The 27,366-nt window shown below is 36.6% G+C and overlaps 1 protein-coding gene across 1 annotated transcript in view; it reads left to right on the top strand.

The window, feature by feature from the left end:
• The first annotated feature begins 8,635 nt into the window (after positions 1-8,635).
• The window catches only part of LOC107282579 (ATP-binding cassette sub-family A member 5), a 71,227-nt gene continuing 52,496 nt past the window's right edge, over positions 8,636-27,366 (top strand). Inside the window, exons 1-8 of the mRNA XM_015810380.1 lie at positions 8,636-8,650; positions 14,582-14,694; positions 18,203-18,407; positions 20,270-20,431; positions 21,344-21,441; positions 23,261-23,490; positions 26,020-26,161; positions 27,052-27,240. Of these exons, the coding sequence (XP_015665866.1) occupies positions 8,647-8,650; positions 14,582-14,694; positions 18,203-18,407; positions 20,270-20,431; positions 21,344-21,441; positions 23,261-23,490; positions 26,020-26,161; positions 27,052-27,240 (1,143 nt within the window). The 5' untranslated portion in view covers positions 8,636-8,646. The remainder of the gene's footprint in view (positions 8,651-14,581; positions 14,695-18,202; positions 18,408-20,269; positions 20,432-21,343; positions 21,442-23,260; positions 23,491-26,019; positions 26,162-27,051; positions 27,241-27,366) is intronic.

Here is a 27,366-nt window from a genome sequence, read left to right as displayed (position 1 = left end):
GCAGAAGCAGGCTCGGAACGATGCAAGAGTCCCGGGCATTTGCAAAAGCTGCCCGGGATCAGACTGAGCGGCGCCGGCCTTGCGCGCATGCGCAAGGCGGGAAAAGACCGCCTGCTATTGGTTGGAATTGCCCGGGGATCAGAGGGTATAAATAGAGGCCTGCATGCCTCTGCTCTGGCTGGTTGTTGACTGTAGAGAGAGACTGTTAGCAAAATGCATTGCTTCCTTCGCCATTATTCTCCGGACTTAACAGTCCTTATCAGGCAATCTGGCAGTACAGATAAGCCCTTTGAATTCAATCTCCTTTTTCTCTACTTAACCCAACACTGATTCTAATTTCTCTTTGCTGTTTTGTGTTGTCTAATAAAGTAATTACTAATTTAAAGATACGTTTGGAGCCAGTTTGTGTTGTTCGAGGTTCTGATGACATATCTCTCATTACAGCTGTGACAATCAAACAAGTATGCTTTATTTACAATCAGGGACCAAGAAATAACCGATACAATGCAATCCAGTAAAACAAGGCAAGGAATTAAAACAACAGAAGTTTAATAAAAAAAAGTTTCTTTTTCTTCTGGTTGATTGTGCCTGATTCTCAGAGACTGCCTGGACAAAGTCTCTGCAGTTTTCTTGACAACGTTTTTCAGACGTGGTTTGCCATTGACTCCTTTCTAGGGCAGAGAGAACGTGACTAACCCAAGGTCACCTAGCCTGGCGCCTTAACCACTATATCAAACTGGCTCTCTACTAACAAATATAAAATATTGAAAAAGCCTTGAAGCAAAAGCAATTAGCCAGCACTTCCAGTCTTAGATCCGGCACCTTGTAATAGCAATTAGAACAGAAAAAAACCTGGCAACATTCCTAGAAACATCTATAAACTGATCCATGAATAAAAAATGCACAATCTCCTCTACAGAACAGCCATGTATTTAAAAACTAGCACACCAGGAATGGCACAGAAGGGCAGCATAACAAAGATGTGTGAGTCTTGATAGGTCTGTTCTCCCCTTAGCAGCATGTATTACCAGACTGCCTACCCCCAATCTTCCCACAGCCTTCTCCTTTCTCCTCTCAGTTGTCACCACCAATAATAAACAAGACATATACCTGTCTTTGAATCTGTTAAATTGAAGGGATTTTTTTTATCTGACAGAGGACAGCATTTTCCATCTTTAAAACTGCTCCTAGTGGAACAAAATAAAGTGATTGCATGGAGTATCAATCCCTACTTGCATTCATATTGGGCAGATTCAGTCCTTGGAGTGCAGCCCTTTGATAGAAGCATCATGGCGGCACAGTGGTTAGAATGCAATACTGCAGGCTAATTCTGCTGACTGCCGATGGCCAGCAGTTCGGCAGTTCGATTCTCAATGGCTCAAGGTTGACTCAGCCTTCCATCCTTCCGAGGTTGGTAAAATGAGGGCCCAGATTGTTGGGGGCCACATGCTGACTCTGTAAACAGCTTAGAGAGGCCTGTAGAGCACTGTGAAGTGGTATATTAGTCTAAATGCTATTGCTATCATATATTTTGCCTTAGCGAGCAAAATATCTTTGGCCAGCCTTGTTTTAAAACATTCACCACTTATTTAACTTCCAAGTAGATCCTTAGATGTTACAACCAGGAACAAGTTTAATCAAATGGCAGTTATCCTAGGGGACATCATTGCATTCTCAGATTCTCACGTTTTATTTTACTAAACATGAAACCTTCTTATTAAACAACAGGATTGTTGTTTCTAATAATACACAAGTTTATCCTTTTTTAAAAAAATATTCTTGGGGAATGTGACATAAGCCTTTTGTTTTTTAGCTAGCAGTTTAAAGTCACTCAGCCCAAAAAATTGGCCTAGCAGATAAACAATGTTCATTCTCATGTTAATCCTCATGCAACAAAACTATAGTCAGTATGATTACATTACTAGACCAACATATAGAAGGGTTTTACAGTATTAGGTTTATTACATAAATACATTCAGTATTATCACCATTGGTGGAAAATATGAATGAATGAATGCTTTATTGAGGTCTTATACCACAATACAAATTACACACATACATACATACATACATACATACATACATACATACATACATATATATATAGGTCTTTGGTTATTCGGGTTTTCTCCCGCGTAAAATTAGAAGTGTCTTGGCGACGTTTTGACGAAGTCACATTCGTCATCTTCAGGCTGGTGTCTTCAGCTTCGTGCTTCTAGGAGTAGTGCTTCTGAAGTGACTACTCCTAGAAGCACGAAGCTGAAGACACCAGCCTGAAGATGACGAATGTGACTTCGTCGAAAGTCGCCAAGACACTTCTAATTTTACGCGGGAGAAAACCCGAATAACCAAAGACCTACATACAAACACCCGCGAAAACCTCAGAAAACATATATATACGTGTGTGTGTGTATATATATATATAAAAATATGTATGTATATATATATATATATATTTGTGTATGTGTGTGTGTGTATTTTAAATAATGCATATAATCAGGTTTCAGGGTCTTAGCTTCTGCTGTAAGGATCAAATAAAACTGTGTCTAAACACAGATTGTCCCAATATCCAATTGCTCTCTCTGAACAGCAGTGCAAGTTCTATGAATGCCAAATTTTAGGAGGCACCATGAAAAGACTTTAGAAATTCACATAAAAAAGTGAAAAGAAATAATGGCGCACTCTATGAGCCAACATTGCCTGGTCATGATTAATTATAATTTTGCAGAATTGTTTTCATTTGACAGTGTTTGGTTTTATAACAAATGGTGAAAATGTCTGAGAAAAGGAAACAATTCAGGGCTGAAAATTTTAAGTGTAAAGCTCAAAAACTCCACACACACAAAAAAAAGTATGAAGCCTCTTTTTGAAGTTCCTGAGAAAACAAAATCAGAAGATGAACCCAACCATGGAGAATGCCGGAATATGACCTTGGTGCCACCAACCTGGCTAGATAGTTTAATTTATCTGCTCAGCACAAGTGTAACTAACTGTCTGAGCTTATCATAGTTCTTCATGTCATCAATCATATTTAAGAATACGTGTTTTTCACGCTTTGATGGATTAGTGACAGATGTAACAAGATGGATATAGTAAGGCTCACAGGTGTGTTATCATTTTGTAAAGTAACAATTCTGCAAATTCCTGAGGCTGAAGTGAGATTACTGGCTCTTGCAATAAAGAAGTACGGTTACCTAAAAGAAGTGCAGGATGATTCCATAGGCATCAGACTGGGGAAAGAAAACATTTAGCTCTATAACAAAAATACTATAAATATGTGGATTATGAAAATGCAAACTTGTCAATCATTTGAGAGCAGTTATGAGCTTTCATAAAGCAAAGTTGCACTGATATACTTTTACTAAATTCTGTCAACTTTTAGCCCATTAATAAATGAAATCTGGACCTTATTAAGAAATCCTTGACACTAACTGAAAAGCATAAGTAGCACCTCAGTCAAATTATAGAGGTGAAATTGGTGTCAGGCATAACAACCTTAAAAGAAAAGAAAAGAAAAGAAAAGAAACAGTAGAATTAAATTAATTATGAACGAATTCTGCAAGTATTTTATTTATTTATTTTATTTATTTATTTATTATTCGAATTTATATCCCGCCCTTCTCCTTGCGGACTCAGGGCGGCTGACAATCGATTAAAAACACCAATAACAATTACAAAATTAAAATTAATTAAAATGAAATATTTAAATATTGTCTGATTAAAATATGATTAAAACCCCTCTAAATACCCCTCTTAAAAATTGCCCTAGGCCAGTCCCNCCGATGGGAGGTAATCTGTGGCAGAAGGCGGTCTCGAAGGTATCCTGGTCCGCTGCCATGGAGCGCCTTAAAGATGATAGTCAGCACCTTGAAGCGCACCCGGAAGGCCACCGGCAGCCAATGCAGCTCGCGCAGCAGCGGTGTTACGTGGGAGCGACGAGTCCCTCCCAACACCGCCCGCGCGGCCGCATTTTGGACTGGCTTAATAATTCTTTGAGAAGATGGTAGTGATTTTCTAAAGAAAATTGGAATAGTAAATATTCCTAAAACTAGATAGCAATAGCAATAGCACTTAAGACTTATATACTGCTTCACAGTGCTTTACAGCTCTCCCCCTAAGCAGTTTACAGAGTCAGCATATTGCGCCCAACAATCTGGGCCCTCATTTTACTGACCTCGGAAGGATGGAAGGCTGAATCATCCTTGAGCTGGTGAGACTTGAACTGTCAAACTCCAGTCAGCAGAATTAGCCTGCAGTACTACATTAAGTTCAGTACTACATGAACTTAAATAGACTCCAGGAGATGGTAGAGGACAAGAAGACCTGGAGGAACGTTGTCCATGGGGTCGCGATGGGTCGGACACGACTTTGCAATTAACAACAACAACAACTACATTCTAACCACTGCGCCACCTTCAAGATCTAAGATAGAGGTCCCCAACCTTTTGTGCACCAGGGACCGGTTCCGTGGAGAGAGGTTTTTCTGCAGACCGGAGGGTGCGTGGTTTTGTGTGCTGCCTGCATCTTGCGGATGGGGCTTTGCTTGTTTGTGCAGACCGATTACTGGCATGCCACAGCCCGGTACTGGTCCAATGGCATGTTCATTGATATGTACTAGAGCAATATGCTTTGCGGGCTCTTGGATCAGTGTCATTGCTCATGTAAATCCTTCAATTATTAAATTTAGAATTTTTGAATAACATCTTTAACTACTAATTGTCAACCATAGTGCTGTAACATTAATCAGTTTACATTCAAAAGGACCAACTGGTAATTTCCTTGGGTTGATAGAACATTTTGCTGTATTCCCTAACATCAAGGTCAAGGATAAGAAAGAAGAAAGTCCAAATTAGACACAGCATTTTGGAGTGTGTAAGCTGTTGAAATATTATTTAAGATAGGTTTCACCTTTTGATGGGGGAACATCCAAATGAAGATAATGCTAAATGTGTGGGAAAAGGTACTCATTTTAATCAACAAATGATTAAATTGCTGAAAAAAACCCCAATTTTCATTCATAGTGGGAAGCCAGTTAATATGAACAAAATCGATGGCATGACGATGGCACTGAAAAGAGCTGGCACAAGGAAAAACAAACAGAGCCTCTGGGAGCCTCCCTTCCTCCATTCATGTTATTAAAACAGACAGAACTAACTGATTATGTTGATATATGAGGAGAGAATCCATTTTACTGTCTGGGCTTGAAGGGCCAGAAGATTTGCTATTTTCAGACTGCTAATCAGTTGGTGGGATAATCAGCATAAAGGCTCACTGAGAGTAATTTGCTTTCTGTATCTCTGGTAACCATCCTGTGTAGGCATCAAACACTTTCTTCAAATCATTAAGTTTTACAGAGATAATTGCTAATTGCTCAGACAAGGCTATTATAGTCTAAGCAGTTAACAGACAATGTTTAGCCAAAAAAATCTGAAGAGTGTTCAGGAAGTATTATTTAACTCATCAGCTAGAATCTCATTGGAGGTATAGAACCAAATATTAGTGTCAAAATTTGCAGTGTGCTTGCTGCAGGCAATATTTTCTTGGAAGTCATCACTCCACAGGAATATGTCACCCTCACTGTGAAGGGAGTTTGGTATTTTGATGCAGTTTGAATCTGCTTATAGAATTCCAAGCAATTAAATCTACAGTTGAAATTTTTGAGGTAAGAAGGTAATTAATGTTTGGTTGTTTTGCTGCTTCTGATGGTTTTAAAATTTTAGAGCTGGTTCTGTGTCTCTTGTTTTTTCTTACTTATACTGCAGGAACTTTTAAATAAATCTAATAAAATAAACAAAATATTAAAATGGATTAGAATAAAATAAGTGAAAAAGAGGAAGGAAACAATAACAGAAGTCAAATAAAATGAGCTTGGATGGAACTTACAAAAAGTACACATAGTTACTTTTATCATTTACAAGAAGTTTTAAAGATTTAATTAGTTTCAAAAAGTTACTCTGTATCCCACTTAAATTATTTCTGAGTGTCTGATGAAAGACTGAATTACTGAACGATAAAAGGATGTTGAGTTATATAAAATGGATGTGATAAAAATGTAAAAAGTTAAACTAGAGTTAAGAATTTTTATTATTTGAAAATAATTTTATAAATAATATTTGAAAAATAGTAGACAGTCAAAACAGCTATCATATTAATGCAATGTTTGATTGTATTACTAAAATATGATATTTGGCCTATATGAGATTGAAATTTCTTCAAACTATGGTTATATACTTGAGAGACATTTGTAGATGGTGATATGTTATTTAGTCTTTCCCAGTCTGAGTGCCATTCATATATTTGGACTTCATTTCACAGAATTAGCCAATCCTAGAACCACATTTTAATTTTCAGGGCCTTTCCCCCCTACATCACAAAAAACAAAAGCATATTTAAAAAAAAATTAAGGTAAATATTAATTTAGTAAGTATATCCTTTATTTTTATTTTATCAAATTTTAAAACCATCCATCTCCCTCATAGAAGATAAAATATTACAGGTAAAATATTAAAAACATGCACTGTAACAGATAGTCCTCCTCTTACAACCTTTCCTTTAGTGACTGTTCAAAGTTGCAACACTGAAAATAAGTGACGTGACCATTTTCCACACTTATAACTGTTGCGGCATCCCCATGGTCATGTGATCAAAATTAAGTATTTATGTATTTATGAATGTATTTATGATGGTTGCAGTATCCTGGGGTCATGTGATCACTTTTTCTTACCTTCTGCAAGCAAAGTCAATGGGGAAGCCAGATTCGCTTAATAACCATGTTAACTTAACAACTGCAGCAATTCACTTATCAACTGTGGCAAGAAAAGCCGTAATATGGGGCAAAACTCACTTAATAACTGTGTTGCTTAGTAAGACATTTTGGACTCAATTGTGGTAGTAAATCAAGGACTACCTGTAATTTCCTACTACCATTTTCAGGGAAAGAGACCAGGGAGCCATCACTGTAGAAATTTTTGCTTCAAGGTGTTTTTGTCACTTATTATATTGTACTTTATTGGATAGTTAGGAAGCAAAGGTGGAAAACCTGTGACTTGTCAGATGTGGCAGAACTGAACTTGCTTCCCGGTGAACCCAGGACTGCCAGGAATTCAACATGCAGTAATGTAATCTGTTTACAAAGTAATGTAATCTGTTTACAAAGCCTCCATCCTCATTTAGGAGTAACCAATCCGTTTACTTCCATATGCACACAATCAGAAGGGGTCGTGATATACCCTTTTAAAGCTGTAATTTCTCTTCTCATTCCCTTGGGAGAGCAGGTTCCAGTGAAGTCGACGGGACTTTATTTTTGGTAGGCATAGAGCATCTGCATCGAGTAATTAAATCCTGCCTTCTGCTGAATCCTCTTCTGCGTACACACGTTCAACTTCCGATGCCTCGTCGCTTGTGAAGGAGAAACGTTTTCCAGGCCACCCTCTTTATTATTTTTGAATTTTTCGCGGTGCAGAACATTCCGGCATATTGGGCAAGAGTTGGGAATAAGAGGTTGTTGTGAACGTGACTGTGGATGTAAAGAAACCACCTTGTGCAGAAAGCTCTTGTCTTATGGCACAGGCTAGAATAATGGCATAGTTAGCACTAGGTGTGCACGCGCCATTCCGCAAATATGTTTATTGCCTTAACATTCCTTCTTTTTGCCGGCATTTAGCTATTCCAGGGTTGGAAGGCGGGGGAGAGAGAGAGAGAGAGACTGGCTCTGCTGGCGGAAACTTGCTCCCGCCATTGGCGACGCTCCCTCCTCCGCTCTCCTCCGAAAACCAAACAAAGCGAGAGGGACGGGAGCGGCGGCTCCCTGGAGGGAAGGGAGTCGTCGCTGCTGCAATCCCGCTGCCAACAGCTGCGCGGAGAGTAACGAAGGCGCCGCTCCCGAGGGACGTTTAAGGCAGCTCGGCCTTTTTGGTTTCGCGGGCGCCGCAAGGCCCGGGTTGACGAGGACCGGCCGCGGCGACGCGCCCGCGTTCCCCCTTTAATACAGCTCAGCTCTGGCCAGGCGGGCTTGAGGTGAAGTTGGCTGCGTGGTGAAGGCGGAGTGGGGGGGTGGGGTGGGGGAGGCTGGGGACTGCGGCTCTTTCTTGCCCCGGGCAGGCGCGCGCTGCAGCGGGGCTGCGCGAGGCGGCCCCCGGAGAGCAGAAGTGGGGGGGAGAGGGCGGAGAAGGCGAGACGGGCGTGAGGAGAAAGCAAAAGAGGTGGCTTGGGAGGGGGAGCAGAGGTGGGAGTCAACGGTGCGGTGTAAGGCGGGAGAGATGCGGCACGGCGAGGGGGAAAGGAAGCGGAGGCGGTGGGTAGGCTAGGAACGAGAGGCTTTCCCGATCCCTCTTTGGGCTCGGCTCTCCGGGTTCAGCTTTGGATGGCCGGCTCCTCGGTTGTAGGGAAAGGGCGAGGGGGCGGCTCCTGAGGGCATCTAAGCCCGCTTCGCTTCTGGGAGAAAGGAGGAGGACAGCCGGCTTTCTTTGGCCGCGAGCGTTTTAGCCGGCGTGGTCAATTATTGAGGAGCTAATCAGCGAGAGCTGCCGGTATCAGATATCCCTGCCTGTTGACCCACAACGCAGCTCGTGCTGTGGTATTTATGTGGCCAGCTGTCTTTTGGTCGCGGTGTCGATCTCAAGACTGTGCCTTTCTAAGTGGGGCTTTATGGGTGGAGATATAGGGTGCTTTTCTCATTCCATTCTCTTTTCTTGATTTTCTATTTATTCCTCTCAGAGCATCATTAATGCTGTGTTTTATATGTAAAAGTGGTGTTGCATTCCTAGCGACTGTGTGATGTATACTGTAGAGGTGGGGAAGTCAAAAGAGAAAAGCGATTATTTAGATCCAAAGAATGAGAAAACTGAATAACTAATATCTGTTAGTGTAGCATTGTTGATTATGAGATGACATGGGATTTCTGTGGATTTGTACAAAATGAGTTTATGATTCGTTTCCAATAGATTCTAAGGCTGTTCTGAACAAATCACCAGCAATTAAGATAAAATTGCAGCAATTATCAAATATATAATTGCACAGATTATGGACAAGAAAGGGGGGCCTGTACTTAATTGTAGTCAGGGAAAGGCCAATTTGTTAATTTGATGATCAATTACTATTTATGGTTAATTTTCAGAGTAGTTAATTAATTGAAAGATGCAAATATTTGGAAACTCTATGGGAGTTCGTAAAGAGTTTGTTACATTAAGAAACTGGGAGAAAGACTAGAAGAAAAATTAGCTATCGCCATCCCTTTTCCCCAATAGAAAATCAGATTTTAAACTATGCTACACTTTCTTATACCCAAAACACTGCTTAGTACTGTACTGGAAGAGCAGAAAACATTGTAAGTTAATATAGTAAAATGTTTGTGAATGTTCACTAAGACATTTAACGTTCTTAAAAGGAAATTAAAGTACAGATTTATTTTTAATTTAACTGCCTACCTGAAGAAAAGAGATGAAAAGCATAAAACAATAAGAGAACTTGATGTGAATAAAAGCCAGCACCAACTAAATAACTGGCAGTTGTATTGTGTATGATAATACAAGTAGTCCTCGATTAACAAACATTCATTTAGTGACCAAAGTTACAATGGTACTGAAAAGTGACTTATGACCAATTTTTACACTTAAAACTGTTGCAGCATCCTGGTGGTCACGCGATCAAAATTTGGACACTAGACAGCTGGCATGTATTTTTGACAGTTACACTATCCCAGGGTCACATGATCATTATTTGCAAACTTCACAGCTAGCTTCTGAAGAACAAGTCAATTGGGGGAAGCCAGATTCACTTAATAACCAAATAATTCACCTAACAGTGGCAAAAGCGTTGTAAATTGGGGCACAATTCACTTAACAACTGTCTTGCTTAGCAACAGAGATTATGAACTCCATTGTGGTTGTAAGTCAAGGATTACCTGTAATGCATCCCTCCACATCACTACAGTTATGTGCAATTAGAATTCATTTATCTAATGAAGTATATTCTACTCCATGAAGGCTTATGCCGCAAGCCTTTAAGAATTATTGTAAAAGGCAGTAAGATTATCATTGTTATTTGGCATTTCTAGTTTCTAAATTTTTGGAATGTTGTACAGATTTTAAAAGAAGCCAGTGCTAGGTTGCGTAATGCCAAATGGAAACAGAAATGAAGTAGGAAGAGTAAATTTCTTATAAATACGTTGTATGACTGGATTTACAGTTACTGCCTTTTCATGTAGATTATACCAGCAGTTGGTATCTGGTTAGATATGATATAAAGAAGGATATTAAGCTAAGTTGTGTCTCATTAGACTTCATGATACTACAAGCTAGATTCTAATAATTGGGTCCTATAATCTTGATAAATTTAGAAACCTGTAACACATACCTTTTAGGTGTGATGGTTGCAATGCCATATATGTCCTCAGCATCCTCCTCTCCCAAGATATATATGGTGCCCATTCTCCTAGTGTTCTTGCAAGGCGCTTAAGACCTGGCTCTGTTACCAAGTCTGGGTTAATATGTTTATTGGATCCCCTGTGATGCTTCTTAATTGTTATGGTTCCTTGTCATGTTTTTATCTACTTTAATTGTATACTCCAGTGTTGTAAAGCCACCCAGAAACTTTTGGATTGGGTAATCATAAATCTAAATAATTATTTTTATGTAACCAGGACTAAGCTCTGTTCAATACAGTAAAAACAGATGTGCAATGGATCACTGGTTCTGATAAGCACTTCTACTCAGAGTTTGAATTGAAAATGACTAAATTATTCCTATAAGTTGTGTCATCTTTAAGTAGAACTGTATGCAGATATGCTGTCACTGCCTGTTTACCTTTCTCTCTGATGAGGGAGGGGAGAGAGAGAGAGAGAGAGAGAGAGAGAGAGAGAGAGAGAGAGAGAGAGAGAGAGAGAGAGAGAGAGGATTCTTTTCTATCATAGTACATTACCATATTGTGCCAATACATTTTTCAGGATTTGAATTTAAGTGTATAAATGCTTTCTGTACGAGCATTTTCTCTGGAATTGGGAGGTGCTATGAGGGAAAAGTGCTTATAATATGCCCTGTTGTATATCATCTCAGTAGTGCAATTAAGGCAGAACCTTGTATAAATTCAGCTCTCTATAGACTACTCACAGAATTAACAAGAGGACTTGCCAGTAGAGAGTGTTTATTGAAGTAAATATGTTTTACAATCTATAGAGCTCTCTCATAGTGTAATTACCAAAACACATTTCTAAAAACAAGTCCTAAATTCAGCATTCCTCTAAAAACAAATACTAAATTGAACATCAGAACTATTTTGTTTTAATCTATGCCTATTTACATGTAGCATTTCATAGATATTTTACTTTGACTGGATTATTATAGAAATATGACCCTCTTCTCAGCTTGCACTTGATAATGAAGGCTGCCTGCATTTTTATGCATACTTAAAAAGAATTTAACCCAGTTGAAATTTAAGTAATCCTTGTTAGGAGCGGATCACTTACAACAGTTTATTATTTGGACTAAGATATAAGAGACACACCTAGATGCAATGCTACATACTGTAAGCATTTCTTAATTCAGTAAGCATTTCTGTTGGTAGACTAATTTTAGATCTACTTCTAGGTTATTGCACAATTTTTCATAAGATTTATCTTACTGGCCTTTTTTCCAGTCTTCAGAATGACTCTGTTTATTTGCTTAAAGTCTGTGGGGGAATTTGGAGCTTGATTTTGATGTAAGACCCGTGGAAAAATACAGGCATGCTAAACCTGGAACAATTAGTTTGGGTAAATGTTTTTCTTTTTTTTGGGGGGGGGGGGAGCTATTTTATATGGGTGAGATGCTATTTTTTTCTTTTTGCAATCATGACATGTTGTCTCTTTGGTATTCTTTTTAAATTGCTTTGGAATGGTACTGGAAGAGCAAAAATAGAAGCTTAGTGCAGGGGCCTTCCATGAGTCATCATTGTTCCTAGCTTCTGAGGTAAACTTCCAGTTGCTGCTTTCTTAGGAACTGGAACACTAAATGTGAAGAGGAGAGGAGAATCTTCACCAGAGATGTCAATAGCTCTATGAAGCAGTAGATATGAAATTCACTGTGCGAAAAGGGTTTTCAAGTAATTTGGTGAAATTTCCCTGCGTTTTAAAAATTAGTTATATATTTCCACAATTTTTGAAAAAATTCTTTCCACCTTTACCTTCAGATTAAATCCTGTATCTATTACCCTTTCGCAATTTCAGATTTTGTGATTAATTAGTATTTGAAATGTCCTGAAATAGATATTTTTAGTTCGTTTTTTTTTAAAAAAAACATACAGTAATGAAGTAAAAAAAATATTTTTGAATACATTGAGCTTAGTAGATGTTTCAGGCAAGCACAACAGTACAACACCATCAGGCCAAGTTTCCGTGTTAATTTACATGTCTTGTAACATTCAGTTTATTTCTAGCAGGCTTCATACAATATGTTACCTCATGCTTAGTGCCAGTGCTGTCCATCTTTATTTAATAAAGATACATGATTGAGTGCTTTTATTTCAGTATATTACAGTTTTAAAAAGCTGTAATCATTTCTATCTCAAAAAGAGATACCCTTTAAAAATATTAGTATTTATTATTTTGCACAGTACTAAGAAAAGAGCCATTATCCCTTAGTATTTTCAGTAGAAAACCCTTTAACCTTGTCAAAATGAATAATTTGGTAGTAGATTCTAACAGAGAAAGAAGGTCTGCTAGATTAGATTATGTGTTTTTGCAATATAACCCTCTTCAATAATCTTAACATTTGAGAATGGATGTAGATCTACATGAATATCTATGAATCTATGGTTGTACATAATGAAGCTGAATATCATCAATATAAAGCTGACAAATAGTTTCAGACCTGCAAAGGATCAGTCCCAGCAGGTTCATATAGATAATCCATAATATAGAATTTGGTAGATGATGTAGCCAGTATAGTAATTTAAGAGATGAGAGCTGAACTATATAAACCAGTTCATTCATGCACTCTAAAATGACACCATGGTAAATCACATTAGAAGAGACACAGATCCAGGAATATCAGTGGGGACTCATTCCCCACCACTACCCACCCTGTTTTCCTGGAGATTATCCTACAAGGTGACCGATTCTAAAATCCAGTCTGAAAATATTGTAGAAATGTTTGAATCTGTAAAAAATAAGGTTTTTTAAAGTGTGTTATTCCTTTAAACCAGGGGTGTCAAACTGCCGGCCCACGGGCTGGTTTCATCATACTGGAGCCGCGCCCACCCCATTGCTGGCAATGGCAAAAAAGCTCCGATACATCACGTGACGTCGCGAGTTTGACATGCCTGCTTTAAACTGTAAATGTTCATTCAGGTGGTAAATTCTGACTCTTCCACTCAGTGTTTCAAAAAGGTAGTCTTATCAAGGACTTGGAAATATGAACATAATTTGAGCAGCATGAGTTGCAGAATAATAATGCAATAAAATGTATTTAATTTGTGAAACCCTATTTTTATTTTTATTATATAATAGTAGTATTCTGATTTCAACATTTTGCATTTGAATATTACCCTTTATGCTTAATGTTGCAATGCTACCAGTTGAAACTGGCTAGTGTACACACCCACACTCAATTGCACAATAGCAAAAAAGAAAAAAAGTACCAGATTTTATTTTAATCTAGCATTATTGCTATTGCTATTGCAAAAAACAAGTATGAAATTGTGGTCAATAAAATGCAAATGCATACAATAATAGTTTAAGAGCAAAATAGAAAAAATTTGCCATGAGGAACTTCAGAAAATTGTTCAGAACCACGATGAGTTATGTAATTTGGATTTTTTAAAAGAGTTAATTGGTCATATTAATCATAGTTTAGGATTTGGACAAATTGAATTTTAATAATAGAAACTGAAAACAAATAGCATGTGTATATATCCCAGTACATGTTAAACTACTGCTTTATTGTATTTGCGATTAAGAAGAAGATGCAGGTAGTGTTCGACTTACAATCACAAGTGGGACTGGAAAGTGATCTGGTTGTTAAGTCATGCCTGATTTTACGTCCTTTTTTGCCACAGCTTTAAGGTGAATAACTGCAGTCATTAAGCAAATCTGGCTTTTTCCATTCACTCTGCTATTCAGAAGCCCCCCCCCAGTAGGTCACAGATGGCGATCACATGACCCCAGGATGCTGCAACTGTTGCAATATCAATGCCAGTTTGCCCAGCATCTGAATTTTGATCAGGGGACATTGCAATACTTAAGTGTAAGTGCAAGGATCAGTCATAAGTCATTTTTTTCAGCACTATTGTAACTTTGAAATGAATGGTCATAAGTCGAGGATTGCTTGTAATGTATTTAGAGCAGCAATACATCTGCAGGTCAGACTTCCTAAAATTTACCTGAGTAGCATTTGGATTATCATCCTGTACCTACTTGATATCACTTAAAGAGAATTTATAGTTGTTTATGCAGGATTTGTTTTTAGATGGTGAAACATATATATAATTTCACAGAAAAGTATCCATATACTGATCAGTAATATAAGTATAGTGAATGATACTATGGTTAAAACAATTTATTTAAAGGGGCATACATTTAAAAGATGCATGTAATTGTTTGCTTTTTCAGATGCAAAAATGTCTACAGAAGCTTCAAGACAAAAAGGAGTGTGGCGACAGACAAGAGCTCTTTTTTATAAGAATTGCTTAGTTAAATGGAGAACCAAGAAGAGTAGTGTTCAGGTCAGTTGATCTGCAGTTTTCTAAGGTTTGAAGAAGTTAAAAGATTAATGTTTTGGATGCTTTTAAATAATTGTTAATGATAATGGTTTTAGATATTTATTTTACTTTTAATTATGCTGTCCAGAGTCACTTGTTTGTGAGATGGGCAGTGATATAAATTAGCTAAATAAATAAATCATTTTGTTTATTGATTTGAGCTCTGTTTTAAATTGTTACGTCAGAATTATTCTTAGGCTTCTATGTCATTAAATGATTTTATTAAGGATAATGCTTTAGTTTGGCAATTTCAATATTTGTACAAGTAGTCTTCAACTTATGACCACAGTTGGGACAGTTGTGGTCATTAAGTGATCATGCAGCTCATTAAGTGATCACATGAGGATGCCTTGGAGTGGGAGAGGCTCTGGGAGTCCTTCCGCCACTGGTTCATGGAACCCTCCCATGGACCAGGAAATCTCAGCTGGCTGCAAGTTCACCGGTACGTGAAAAGCTGAAGGAGGTTGAGCCCTTTCCCTACACCACCATGGCTGGGAGGCCGTCCCTCTCCCCCTGCACCACCATACATGGGCCAATTTACTTTTAGAACCATCACCTTTGATAGCATCCTGTCCATTTTGAATACCTTTAAATTAAAAATGGGGATCTTCTGTAGGAATAATAATATTCCTACAGTATTTAAGGTACAGTATTTAAGAGGACACAATAAACAGTACAGTATTTAAGAGGACATAAAAGGTACAGTATTTAAGAGGACACAATAAACAGTCTCAGTTTTTTACAAATTTGCTCAGATATGTCAGATCCAATTGAAACTAGATACTGTATGACTTATTCCACTGAATGGATTAACCTGATAATTTACCAAATAATTTTGAGAAATTTAAATAAAGGCCATTGAACTATCAGTAAGATTCAAAATATCCTCAACATATAAGAAAGACTAAGTTATCTTCAACTGCAAATATTTTTATACTCTATATGCTTTAACTGTGCAATAAAACAAGCCAGTGGTTCCTATATCAATTAAAATATGTCTTGTAAGTTTCCCAGAATGGCCTCTAGGTGAGATGGGCAGCATATAAATTTAATAAATAAATAATGAGAGGAAATTTTAAAAAAATCTTTCCTGAGATATTTTAATTGGAGGACAAATAATTCTATTTGTAATCACAATAGATGGATTTTAACGCAAGAAATTATAATGGGGAGGGGAATCTACATCTGAGAAAACATATTAAAACTTTAATCTGTACCACATCAAAGGCTTTTTTCTACATCCAGTGAAGCAACTACTGCACAATCTAGTTTCTCTGATTTTACTTTTAAAACATTAATCAGCAGTCTAGTATTATCTAAAGCTTACTCTTTAATAAAAGGCTTAGCCTTTTATAAAGCCAAATTGCGCAGGATGAATTATTATAAGTAATATATTAAGTTTTTCAACGTCAGAACTGCAGACAAGATGTAAAGAAATCATGGATTGGCTTATACCTTTCTACAGGATCTTTTCCAGGCTTCAATATTACACTTACATGAGCCTCACAAAAAGAAAAGGGCAGCATTCAAACATCATTCAAAAATATTTTTATATATCCACCAACAATATGAGAATAAAAATCTTAATATATACTGTATGTTATAGGATTCTACTGGATTAATCATGTGGACAAAGGGCTTTCTCTCTTTTCATTTCTCTTAAAATAAAAAATAAAAACAGATTAAGATACTGATACATATACTGGAGTATAAAGAATATCATTTTGTTTTATTAGATTAAGCATATCCATTTTTGTTGGGCACAAGGTATGGATTATAACTCCAGTCTTAGGGATGTTTGAAAATGAAAATTAAGCTCCTCTTTCAGCAATAGTGCACTTAGATAGAATAGAATAGAGTTGGAAGGCACCTTGGAGGCCTTCTAGTCCAGCCCCCTGCTGAAGCAGGAGAACCTATACCACCTCAGACAAGTGACTGTCTAGCCTCTTTTTAAAAATCTCCAGTGATGGAGTGCCCATGCTTTCTGGGGGCAAGCTATTCCACTGGTTAATTGTCGTCACTGTCAGGAAGTTTCTCCTAAATTCCAGGTTGCTTCTCTCTTTGATCAGTTTCCAACCATTGTTTCTGTCCTGCCCTCTGGTGCTTTGGTGAATAATGTGACCCCCTCTTCTTTGTGGCAGCCCCTCAGATACTGGAACACTGCTATCATGTCTCCCCTCTTTCTTCTTTTCTTTAGACTAGCCAAACCCAAGTCCTGCAGCTGTTATTCGTATATTTTAGTCTCCAGATACTGGGAGAGTTGTTCCGTTCCTTCTGTCAAGTATGCAGTTGTGACTGTCTATGGAGATTCTCGGTCATCCAGGTCATGGTTGTCCCAAAGATGCTTTTTCAAGAGGCAACTGGATTTTCTTGTTTTTCTCTGAAGAAGTTTTGCTTCTCATCCAAGAAGCTTCTTCAGCTTTGACTGAATGGTGGGGAATGGAAGGTCACCTGAGTAGTGCAAATGTGTGTGGAGCCTTCTTGGAACTGTTGAAAAGACTGTGTTGTAGACTGGAGATAGATGATGTTGTATCCCCCCCCCCTATTGAGAGAGAGCTGTTCAATTTTGACATAGATGGCCTCTTTGATCCCTCTTTCAAACCAGCAGTCCTCTCTGTCCAAAATGTGGACTTTGCTGCCTTCAAAAGAGTGGCCTTTGTCTTTTAAATGCAGATGGTCTGCTGAATCTTGTCCTGATGGGTTTGTTTTCCTATGTTGTGCCATTGGGTTTATGAAGTGGTTGTTTTGTTTCCTCAATGTACAGATCTTCACATGTCTCACTGCATTGTACTATATACCATGTTGCTGTAATTATAATTGTGACTGAATAATGCAAGCTGAATCGTTATGTTCATATTAGTCTTAGCCTTATGACCATATTGAAATAACTATATAGTATGTGTGAAGTTTTGAGATGTGATTTTTCTTGTGTAATTATCCAGACCATGTAAAATGATCTGTTCTATCAAATGTAGTTCATATTTGCCAGGGAATATATGAATGCTAAGACTATAAGCAGAGCATCAAACTGTAGTTTGTACATCTTTTCAATATTAGATGACTTCATGTTCTATTTTAATTTTACAAGTATACTAATTTAGCAAACTTTGCCTGCTCCATTGACCAACCAAAATTTGTTGTTGGCAGAGTGTAGATGTTATTTCTGAGCCCCTGTACTAGTGCCCAGTAAGTGCCAGTTAAATCAAATCTTAGCCTGCAAGAGAGTGGAAATTAACCCTGTCCCATCTTCAACTCTAGATTTTGAAAAAGTTTAGATTTATGTTATTCAGCTCATCATGTTGAGAATAGTAGGCAGTATTAGTGAATGCTATACAAATATATAGATATGTAATGTTTAAATAGTGAAATAATGTTAAACAGATTTTTAAGAAGACTCTGAGTATTGTATACACAGCTGCAAGTGGTTGTTTCTGAGTGTTACTCATTTAACATGTTGATTTTATTTGTACAGGAAATACTGCTTCCACTTTTCTTTTTATTCTGTCTAATATTATTGAGCATGATGTATCCAAATAAGAAATACGATGAGGTGCCTGACTCTGATCTTTATTCTGTGGATCACTCTAGTATTTCTGAGTTTGTTATTGGCTACACACCAGTGAACAATGTGACGAGAAAAATCATGCACAAAATGTCTGCAGAATATTTTACAGAAGGTATTATAAACAAACTCTTCTGTTCTCCCATATGTTTATATTTTTTCTTGTATTTGCTAGGAAGACACAGTTAGAAAAATAGATTAAACATGTTATTTCCATATAATAGCATGCACATTGTTATTTCATATTAAATATTTATAAATATTCTTTTATATTAACACACATTTATTTTTTTTCCTTCTAAAACCTATTCTAGCAATATGCCTCTTACTTGGGTCCCAAATCAATCAATCATCATATACTCTTTGGGAGTCATTGAAGTTCTTGTGATTGCAGTAGGATACAAATGTGATAAATAGATACATAAAATAAATAATAAAAGCCCTATTCTAATGTATCTGATAATAGAAAGGTGGCTCAGAGGCTGTAGATCCAAATTTCACTTAGAGTCCAGCAAATTACATGTGAACAAAACAAATTGATTAATGCCCCCTAACAGAAAGGACCAGAACCAATGGATATGTATCCAGTGGAGCTAAAATCTCATTGTCATGGTTCCAACAGATGAAACTCTTCAAAGAACTTCGAGGCATTGTTTACCCTAAAGAATCTTTATTTGAGAAGCATAGCATCGGCGAAGCCAAAAACTGGATTCCCCTCCCCTGAGCCCATAGTATCAAAGCACAATTCCATCCTCCAATTAACAGTCATAAATCATATTCTCCAATTAGTTTGAAATGTAGGCTTTCCCTCCAGTTCTCCAGCTCAATTCTTATCTTCTCTTATTTCATTAACCTTGGTTCACACACTAGTCCAGTATTATTATGTCTATCTAAACTCTCACGCACATTCCTCCCCCCCCCAGCATAATCTAACTCTAAAGGTAAAACATAAGAAGAAAATGGTTGTATCTCTAACTGTTGTCAAAGCAAAAACATCCGATGTTAGCAGCTTTGACACTCATCCTACTTGGCACTGGCAAGGAGAATGGTTCTTATAGCTTTGTTCCTTATGACTGAAAGAATCTTGCCATCATGCAGTCTGTGTTGAAAACCCATGCTTTTTAGTACAGGTAGTCCTCGATGTACGACCACAGTTGAGCCCAAAATTTCTGTTGCTAAGCGAGACAGTTGTTAAGTGAATTTTGCCCCATGTTACAACTTTTCTTGCCACCAGTTATTCAGTGAACCACTGCAGTTGTCAGGTTGTTAAGTGAAACTGGTTTCCCCACTGACTTTGCTTGTCAGAAGGATGCAAAAGGTGATCACATGACCTCAGGACACTGCAACCATCATAAATATGAGTCAGTTGCCAAGTGTTTGAATTTTGATCATGTGACCATGGAGATGCTGCAATGGTCATAAGTGTGAAAAATGGCCATAAGTCACTTTTTTCAGTGCCATTGTAACTTCAAGCAGTGTCTAAATCAGCAGCTCCCAACCTTTTCTATACCCCGCACCCCTAGAACACTTCTGATATATTCTCGCACCCCTTACAAAAGTTCGAAATAACGGCAACGAATTATGCATATACACTATAATTTTGAAAACCCAAGTTTTCGCACCCCCTGGAATATCGTCTTGCACCCCCGGTTGGGAACCCCTGGTCTAAATGAACTGTTTTAAGTCAGGGACTACCTGCACACAGAACTCTATTCTGTAGATTTAAACTGATCCTCTCAAAATAACTTCTGTATTTTGCAAATATACGTTACTCTATTCATTTAAAAGATCCCACACTTTTAACAGAGACTTAAAAATTTAAGTTGACATTAGTAGCCTCAGATATACTTTAGGCTGAATGTTATATGTAAACAAAAATATGATTAATAAATGGGACAGTTACAGATAGGATTGTAGTTATATTAGTACAAATAATCGGAGATGAAAATAATTAGAAGAAATACTTTTCTTTTATAGGAATCACTACTGAAGAATTTCTAACTGAGCAAGAAATGCAAGAGGCCACATTTCGTAGTCCCCGAAACTTTGTGGGTGTAATTTTTAAGGATTCTATGTCCTATCAACTCAGATTTCCTCCTACAAAGGTTCCTGTTTCTGCAATTCACGTGGAATCAAGAGGTAATATATATATATAGATATATATATATAAATTGAAGCTTGCTGCAAAATATTTGATTTTCCTCAGACATAGGAGTGATCTTTTGTAACATTCTGTTCATAATTTATTACTCAATTGACAAAATTACTTCTAGATACTTACGAAGTTCCATAGATTCCATATGTATTTTAAAAACATTCTAGCTATTTTGTTTCCATAAAGGCATGCAGTCATTCAGATATACTATAAATAGAGATGCTGTAATTATACCTGCTGGACATTTAATTTGAAGTCAGTTCGATCCACCAAATGGCTTAATTAGATGTGTCTAAATTTTTCCTTAGAATTGCTGAATTGAAATGATGATCCCAAACTGATTGAATGTTGGAATTAGATCCACAAACCCTTAATATGTGTGTTTTAGTTTTAATTACCGTATATAAACAGTCTAAATATCTAAATTTAAGCTTTTGCCACTGATTGGAAATGAAGATTTGAAGAATATATTGTTTCATTCTATAAAATAACAAAATTGTCTAATACTATGGTATCATATTTTTAATCCTTTCATATGCTTTTAGATGATATAAATATTTCAAATTGCACCCATGCTTTCTTTACATGTATATCTTTTATTTTTCACTAACAAAGATAACTGCTAATATTTTTGTCTTTTAATTTCATTATGGGTTTTTTTGTGAGCACCTATTTGGAAGAAGGCTATGTTAAATATCAGTTTCTTTCTCCATATATTTTATATGAAATCTTATATTTTAGTATAAAATAATAGATGAGTTTATTCATGCCAATATGATAACTACTTAGTTGAAGATAAAGTAATTCCATCTATATGGCAGAAACATTATATGAGCCTATTTTTGATGTTTTGGAATAGTTAGATAGTAAAAAATATTTTAACATTTTTTTTACAGCCAGTTGTGCAAATCCTTCCAAGATATGTGAAGCTGAAACGTACTGGCGGTATGGATTTACAGCTCTCCAGATCTGGATTGATGCAGCTATTATTCAGGTAAATATAAATGATTAGCATACAACTCCATATTGCTTTGTATTAGTCAAAATACAATATATTTATTTATTTATTTATTTCTTATATAGAAAATGCTTTATCCAAGTGAGCAGTTAGGCTATGCAGTGATCTGAATTTGAAAAAATACAGTAGATAATTTGGAACACAGAGTACTTCTTGACTGGTCCTTAATACGATATTTGATTGAAGAAATAGTCAAATGTGTCTATCAAGTCTCCATATTATGGTTTTCTCTTCAAATCTACACAGTGCACAGCCTAGTGAGTGGCTGTAATAGTCACCAAAATGTTTGATGGAATTTTGAATTAATATTTGTAACTAATAGCTGAATATGAAATTCTTTTGCTTGAGATGTCACATGCATAGAAACAAAATGTATTTTGGATTTATATTTTCACCAAATATATCCATCTTCATCTATATCTCTATATCTCTATATATCTATATTTATATCTGTATATCTATATCTATATATCTTTGTGTTTCCTCATATTGACTGTTTAATTCATTATGTAGTTAAGTCTTGTTGACTGTTGGGGACCATAAATAGGATTACCTGTCTCTTCGGGTATCCTCCAGCTGTGCACTGATCAGGACTTTTAAATGAATACATCCACCTTGTTGCTGTTCATCCTTTGATTCTCTTTTCTTCTGCCTTTCCCAAAATTACATTTGCATAATGTGTTCAGAATATAACAGCAATAGCACTTAGACTTACATACTTCTTCACAGTGCTTTATAGCCCCTTCTAAGTGGTTTACAGAGTCAGCCTATGGCCCCCCAACAATCTGGATCCTCATTTTACCGACCTCGGAAGGATGGAAGGCTTGAATCAACGGCGAGAATCGAACTGCTGGCAGTCAGCAGAGTTAGCCTGCAATACTGCATTCTAACCACTGTGCCACCATGGCTGTTAATAATTTGTCCCCAATCGTGTGTGCCTCCAGTAAATTTTGGGTTGATTTGATCTATAATACATTTGGGGTTTTTTTGTTTTGCTTTTGCTATTGATAGTATTTCCAAAGTCTTGTCAGTACCACAGGTATTCCATTCCACTTGGAAACCATCCAGACCATGAACTGAACCATTTTGCGATGATTGGATCAGTTCCAATATTTCTTAAATAAAGTGGCAAAGGAACTTCCAAAATATCAATATTACTTTGTGATATTGCTGAATATTTATCTGACTCATAAAGTGATTAATATCATATTAATTACCAGTTATCCAATTCATAAAATGACTTCTTAAGAAGGGAAAAAACCCTGATTATTAAAAGCTTCTGAATCTAATAATTACTATCTATCAACTACAACTATTTTAAAAATTAGACTCTACTGGTTCTTTTGCTTCAAACAATGTGCCAATAGCTTAATAGCTTTTTCACCCTATTACCAGCAATTGAAATTCAATCTCCTCAAAGAGAATTCAACCTGATCAGCCTAAAAAATCACTTGGCTGCAACTGGGCTAATATAAATGTATTAGAAGTCTGATCTATAGTAAGAGTTCTTTAATCAAGTTTTCTATCCTTTGATACAGAGCATTTTTTTCTTATGTCTTCCTATTTTATTTATTCCACTTTTTCCTCATTCTAAAATTTGAGCAGCCAATAGAAAAAAAAAGCAGAAATATATAAAGTAAATCAGAACTCCTTTGTAAAACTCAAAATTACTTTGTGTGGAGATATAAAATAGATAGATCTATTGTAAATTGTTTTACAGCTTTGGAAATAATGTTTCTTTATTAGCAGAAGCTATTCCAAAACCTGGTTTTAAATAGTCATTTTCTTTTTTCAGCTGAAGACCAATCTCTCAGTTTTGGAAGAACTGGAACAAACAAAAGCTGTCATGATGGGAGAATCTGCTATTTTGGAAATAGATAATTTTCCTCGTGCAATCATTCTGATTTACTTAGTGATTGCCTTTTCACCTTTTGGTTATTACTTGGCAATCCATATTGTGGCAGAAAAAGAGAAGAAAATAAAAGAATTTTTAATGATAATGGGCCTTCATGACACTGCCTTTTGGTGAGTAAGTTTCTTAGCTCTTTGGTGTTAAACAACTGCAAAAGCTATTGTTCAGTTATACAATTGGAGAGAAAATGTATAGCATCTTGATTGTGATCCTAGGTAAAGCCTTTTTGTAGAAAGTATTTCAGGCTGCTCTCAAGGTTTCTTAGACTATTTCTTAGAATAGGTAGATATGACTACATTGTGATACATTTTGAACACTGCGCTGTGTGAAGAATCAGATGCAATTTTGAAAATAAAAGTGACACTTGGAATGTTTTGCAGTTTTTGGTCACAATTATATCATCACTGGTTTATCATCACTGTGTATATATGTACAAAATTTATTTAGAGATGGCTCTTTAACTGTAAGCTGATTTGCTTTTCTGGATTGATGCTGTTATGCTGAATGCTTGAAAAAGCTTTGCAGCTCTAATGCTGTGTGCAGATTCTCTGTTGAAATTTCAGTTTAAATTTCGGGTACATATGCATGAGAAAGCTTTAATCAAGGGCAAATGTAAAGAGAATGCAGGAAGCACTTGATTGGTGGAATTGCAGAGGATTTCCATAACCCCCATTTTTTTATGTGATAGAGTTGTCTTGTCTAGTTATCCTTTGGAAAATTTTGGGGCAGTCTAGCTTAAAAAAGAAAATATGTCCATTGATAGCCATCTTTTCCTCTAAATAACATTCCTAGAAGTCTTAGTTCCACACTTTTGTTTTCTCTCTCTCTCATCAAATAGTATGTTCAGAGAATAATTATGATATCCATTCTTAAAGATTTGGACTAGTTGTTGCAAACAGTCTTTTGCTTAAATTTCTTAAACAAAGGAATTCCATAAACAAATTCCTTAAACAAAGGAATTAATTTTAGCATTTCTGGTAAAATTAGTTCTTTTTATTTCAAAATTCATGTGCAGAAAAAACGTATATTAGCAAACATGATTTCTCCATATTTTAAGGCAAAAGTATGTGCCAAAAATATGTATATTAGATGAAGCAAGATAAAAATAATTCTTAATTTGGGAAAATTCAATGAATTTTATTTTAAGATAGTATAGAAGGATTTTTCCAGAGCAATGACACTTTTGTGTAAAGGACAGGTCTTAAGGTTTTCCTCTATTTTCTTGAAAAATCCAGATAGTCACGAAACAACTGCTGTTATTGCTGTTTCCTCTGTTGGAGTCAGTGATCACTTTAGATAATTAGATCTGTGCAGTGTTTTGGATTAGCTTTCCAGAGGCTCTTTTGGAATGTGTACAGGTATGAATGTAGTGCCTGCCTGTAACTCTTTAAAACCACAACATCTTTTCCCAAGAAGATAGTTTGCAAACAAGTGATTTATTCTTATTCCTGTGCTCTAGTGTAGGGCACCTTTTCGGAATCACATCCAAAGGACTTTAGAGTCCTACTAGATACTTTGTTTGTTAGTTGCTTAGATATTTGCAAAGCTTTTGTCTTTTGTATTAACAATATTGCAGAATTCTGTAATTCTTCATATGTTAGGTTGCATGAATGTACACCTCTGTGTTCCTATTAGTAGGCTACCTGGACACATTGATAACATTCATATCTTGTACTAAAATAATTTTTATCAACACAGTTTGTTGAACAAATTGTAATGGTTTGGTTTACACATAATACTGTCTGTGGAAGTGTCAAGAGTAAGAGCTCTTTGATTAAAAACTTTTTGTTTAAAGGGAACTTCTCCAGTTCTATTGTATCACTTGTTTGTGATATGGGCAGCTATATAAATTAGATAGACAGACAGACAGACGGACAGACTGACAGGCAGAAGGAGAGACGATAATGTTCACAAGACTCAGTTTTTGCTTGGTTGCTTTGAAAGAGCTAAAACAGCGGTTCTCAACCTATGGGTCGTGACCCCATTTGGGGTCGATCGACCATTTCACGGGGGTCGCCAAGCAAGGCTGTCCGCCATTTTTTCCTCTTTTCCGGCGGGTGCCTTACCTCCCTTGGGCTGGGCCAGCTGGTGGTCGGCCTGCTCCGTCTCTGCCACTTGCCAGCTACGCCTCAGCCGGCACAGGGGGCAGAACCACGCATGCGCGGCGCTCCCGGGCAGGGAAAGTCCTCGACTTACGACCAGTTGGGTAGTCCTCGACTTACGACCGGTTTAGTCCTCGACTTACGACTGGTTTAGTCCTCGACTTACGACCGGTTTAGTCCTCGACTTACGACCGGTTGGGGGTCGCGGCATTAAAAAGGTTGAGAACCACTGAGCTAGAACATGGATTGGCAACAATGGGCAGTTTGCTATCTATGGTATCACTGAATTATGTTCCTTGATTCCTCAGATAACCAAATATTGTAAAATATTTATGTTGTTACATTAAATACCACAATATTTCTGCCTTTTAAATTTTTTAAATTTATTTTTTTGATGTCTGCAACATTGTGCAAAATAGCATGATGGTGCCTGCTGCCTGAAAAGATTGCTGATCTTTGAAGCAGAGGTAAGTTATCTTTGTGTAGTAATAACACACAGCTTTGAATTCATGAATCTTCATTGTATGTTTTCTTTTTTAGGCTTTCTTGGGTCCTACTGTACACCAGTCTGATATTTGTCATGTCTCTTCTTATGTCGGTCATTGCAACATTCTCTTCGCTTTTCCCCAAAAGTAGCAGCTTTGTGATATTTCTTCTTTTTTTCCTGTATGGAATATCCTCCGTAAGTGTTTGTATGTGTGTTTGTGTGGTCATTGTTGCTATATTGTAGTTATGGATAATGTTTTAGAGTCTTATTTGACCTACATAAGCAATTTGGTTTTCTTTTTGCTGAATGATAGCTGGCAGAGGTCTGATGCAGTTTTATTTGCTTAGATAGTTTAACAGATGTTGCTTCTTATTTTGTTTTGAGTATACTTTCTGATTTACCTAAGTGTTTACTAAGCCTTTAAACATGTAATATTTTGTGATGATTACAGACATCACTATTAATAACAAATATTTATGTAGTCCAAAAGGCACTAATATTAAAGTCATTTTAATAACATGACATTATTATATGGAAATAAGAATGTATTCTAGCTTTTTATTGATTTCTGGTCTGGTTCTGTATGTTGAATTTGTTGTCCATTCTTACAATGGAGGAGTTGTGCAAATGATATAATCAGCACACTGCTAGCTTCATTTTTCATTATTTACACATCAGTTAACAAAACTAAAAAAAACCCATATAAAATATCATGACTTCAGTTGTCTCTCAATCACTGACATTCCTGAACTGGAACTGTTTGAAAAGGCAATTTGCCTTTGGATACAATATTATTTTTTCAACTCACAATGAAAACATACCGGTATCTTGCTTTTAGTAGAGTACTTCTATATATTACATTTTATATTTTTACTTATGCTTGAAGTAAAATTGCATAATTTGAAAATTTTAAGAAATAAAATCAACCCTCTGATTGCTTCCAATGAAAGCCATCTTAATAATAGCCATTGGTGTGTTAAGTTCAGATGATTCTAATTGTTGCAATATCAACATAGAGACTATAATTTCAGCATTTTACTGCAAAGTTTCTAATGCATTGAAATAATTGTTTCATTTCTGTTTAGGTTTTCTTTGCATTCATGTTGACTCCTCTTTTCAAAAAATCAAAACATGTTGGTACAGTTGAGTTTTTGTCAACCCTGGCTTTTGGTATTGTGGGTCTCACAATTTTCCTGGTAGAGGATATTCCAAAATCCTTTGTGTGGCTGGTAAGCCCTCTGTGTCAATGCACATTTTTAATTGGTGTTGCACAGGTTAGTAAAATACATTACTTATACATTGTTACACAACTTTCTATGGTTCGAATCCCAGCTATCGACACTAGTGAGAGAAAGATAGACATAGAGGCATTATTTGCCTTATTCTACAGTATACTTGCA

The sequence above is a fragment of the Protobothrops mucrosquamatus genome, unplaced genomic scaffold (assembly GCF_001527695.2).
Source record: "Protobothrops mucrosquamatus isolate PMUCROS unplaced genomic scaffold, P.Mucros_1.0 scaffold9, whole genome shotgun sequence".
NCBI classification, from domain to species: domain Eukaryota; kingdom Metazoa; phylum Chordata; class Lepidosauria; order Squamata; family Viperidae; genus Protobothrops; species Protobothrops mucrosquamatus.
This window is presented reverse-complemented; position numbering and strand designations above follow the sequence as displayed.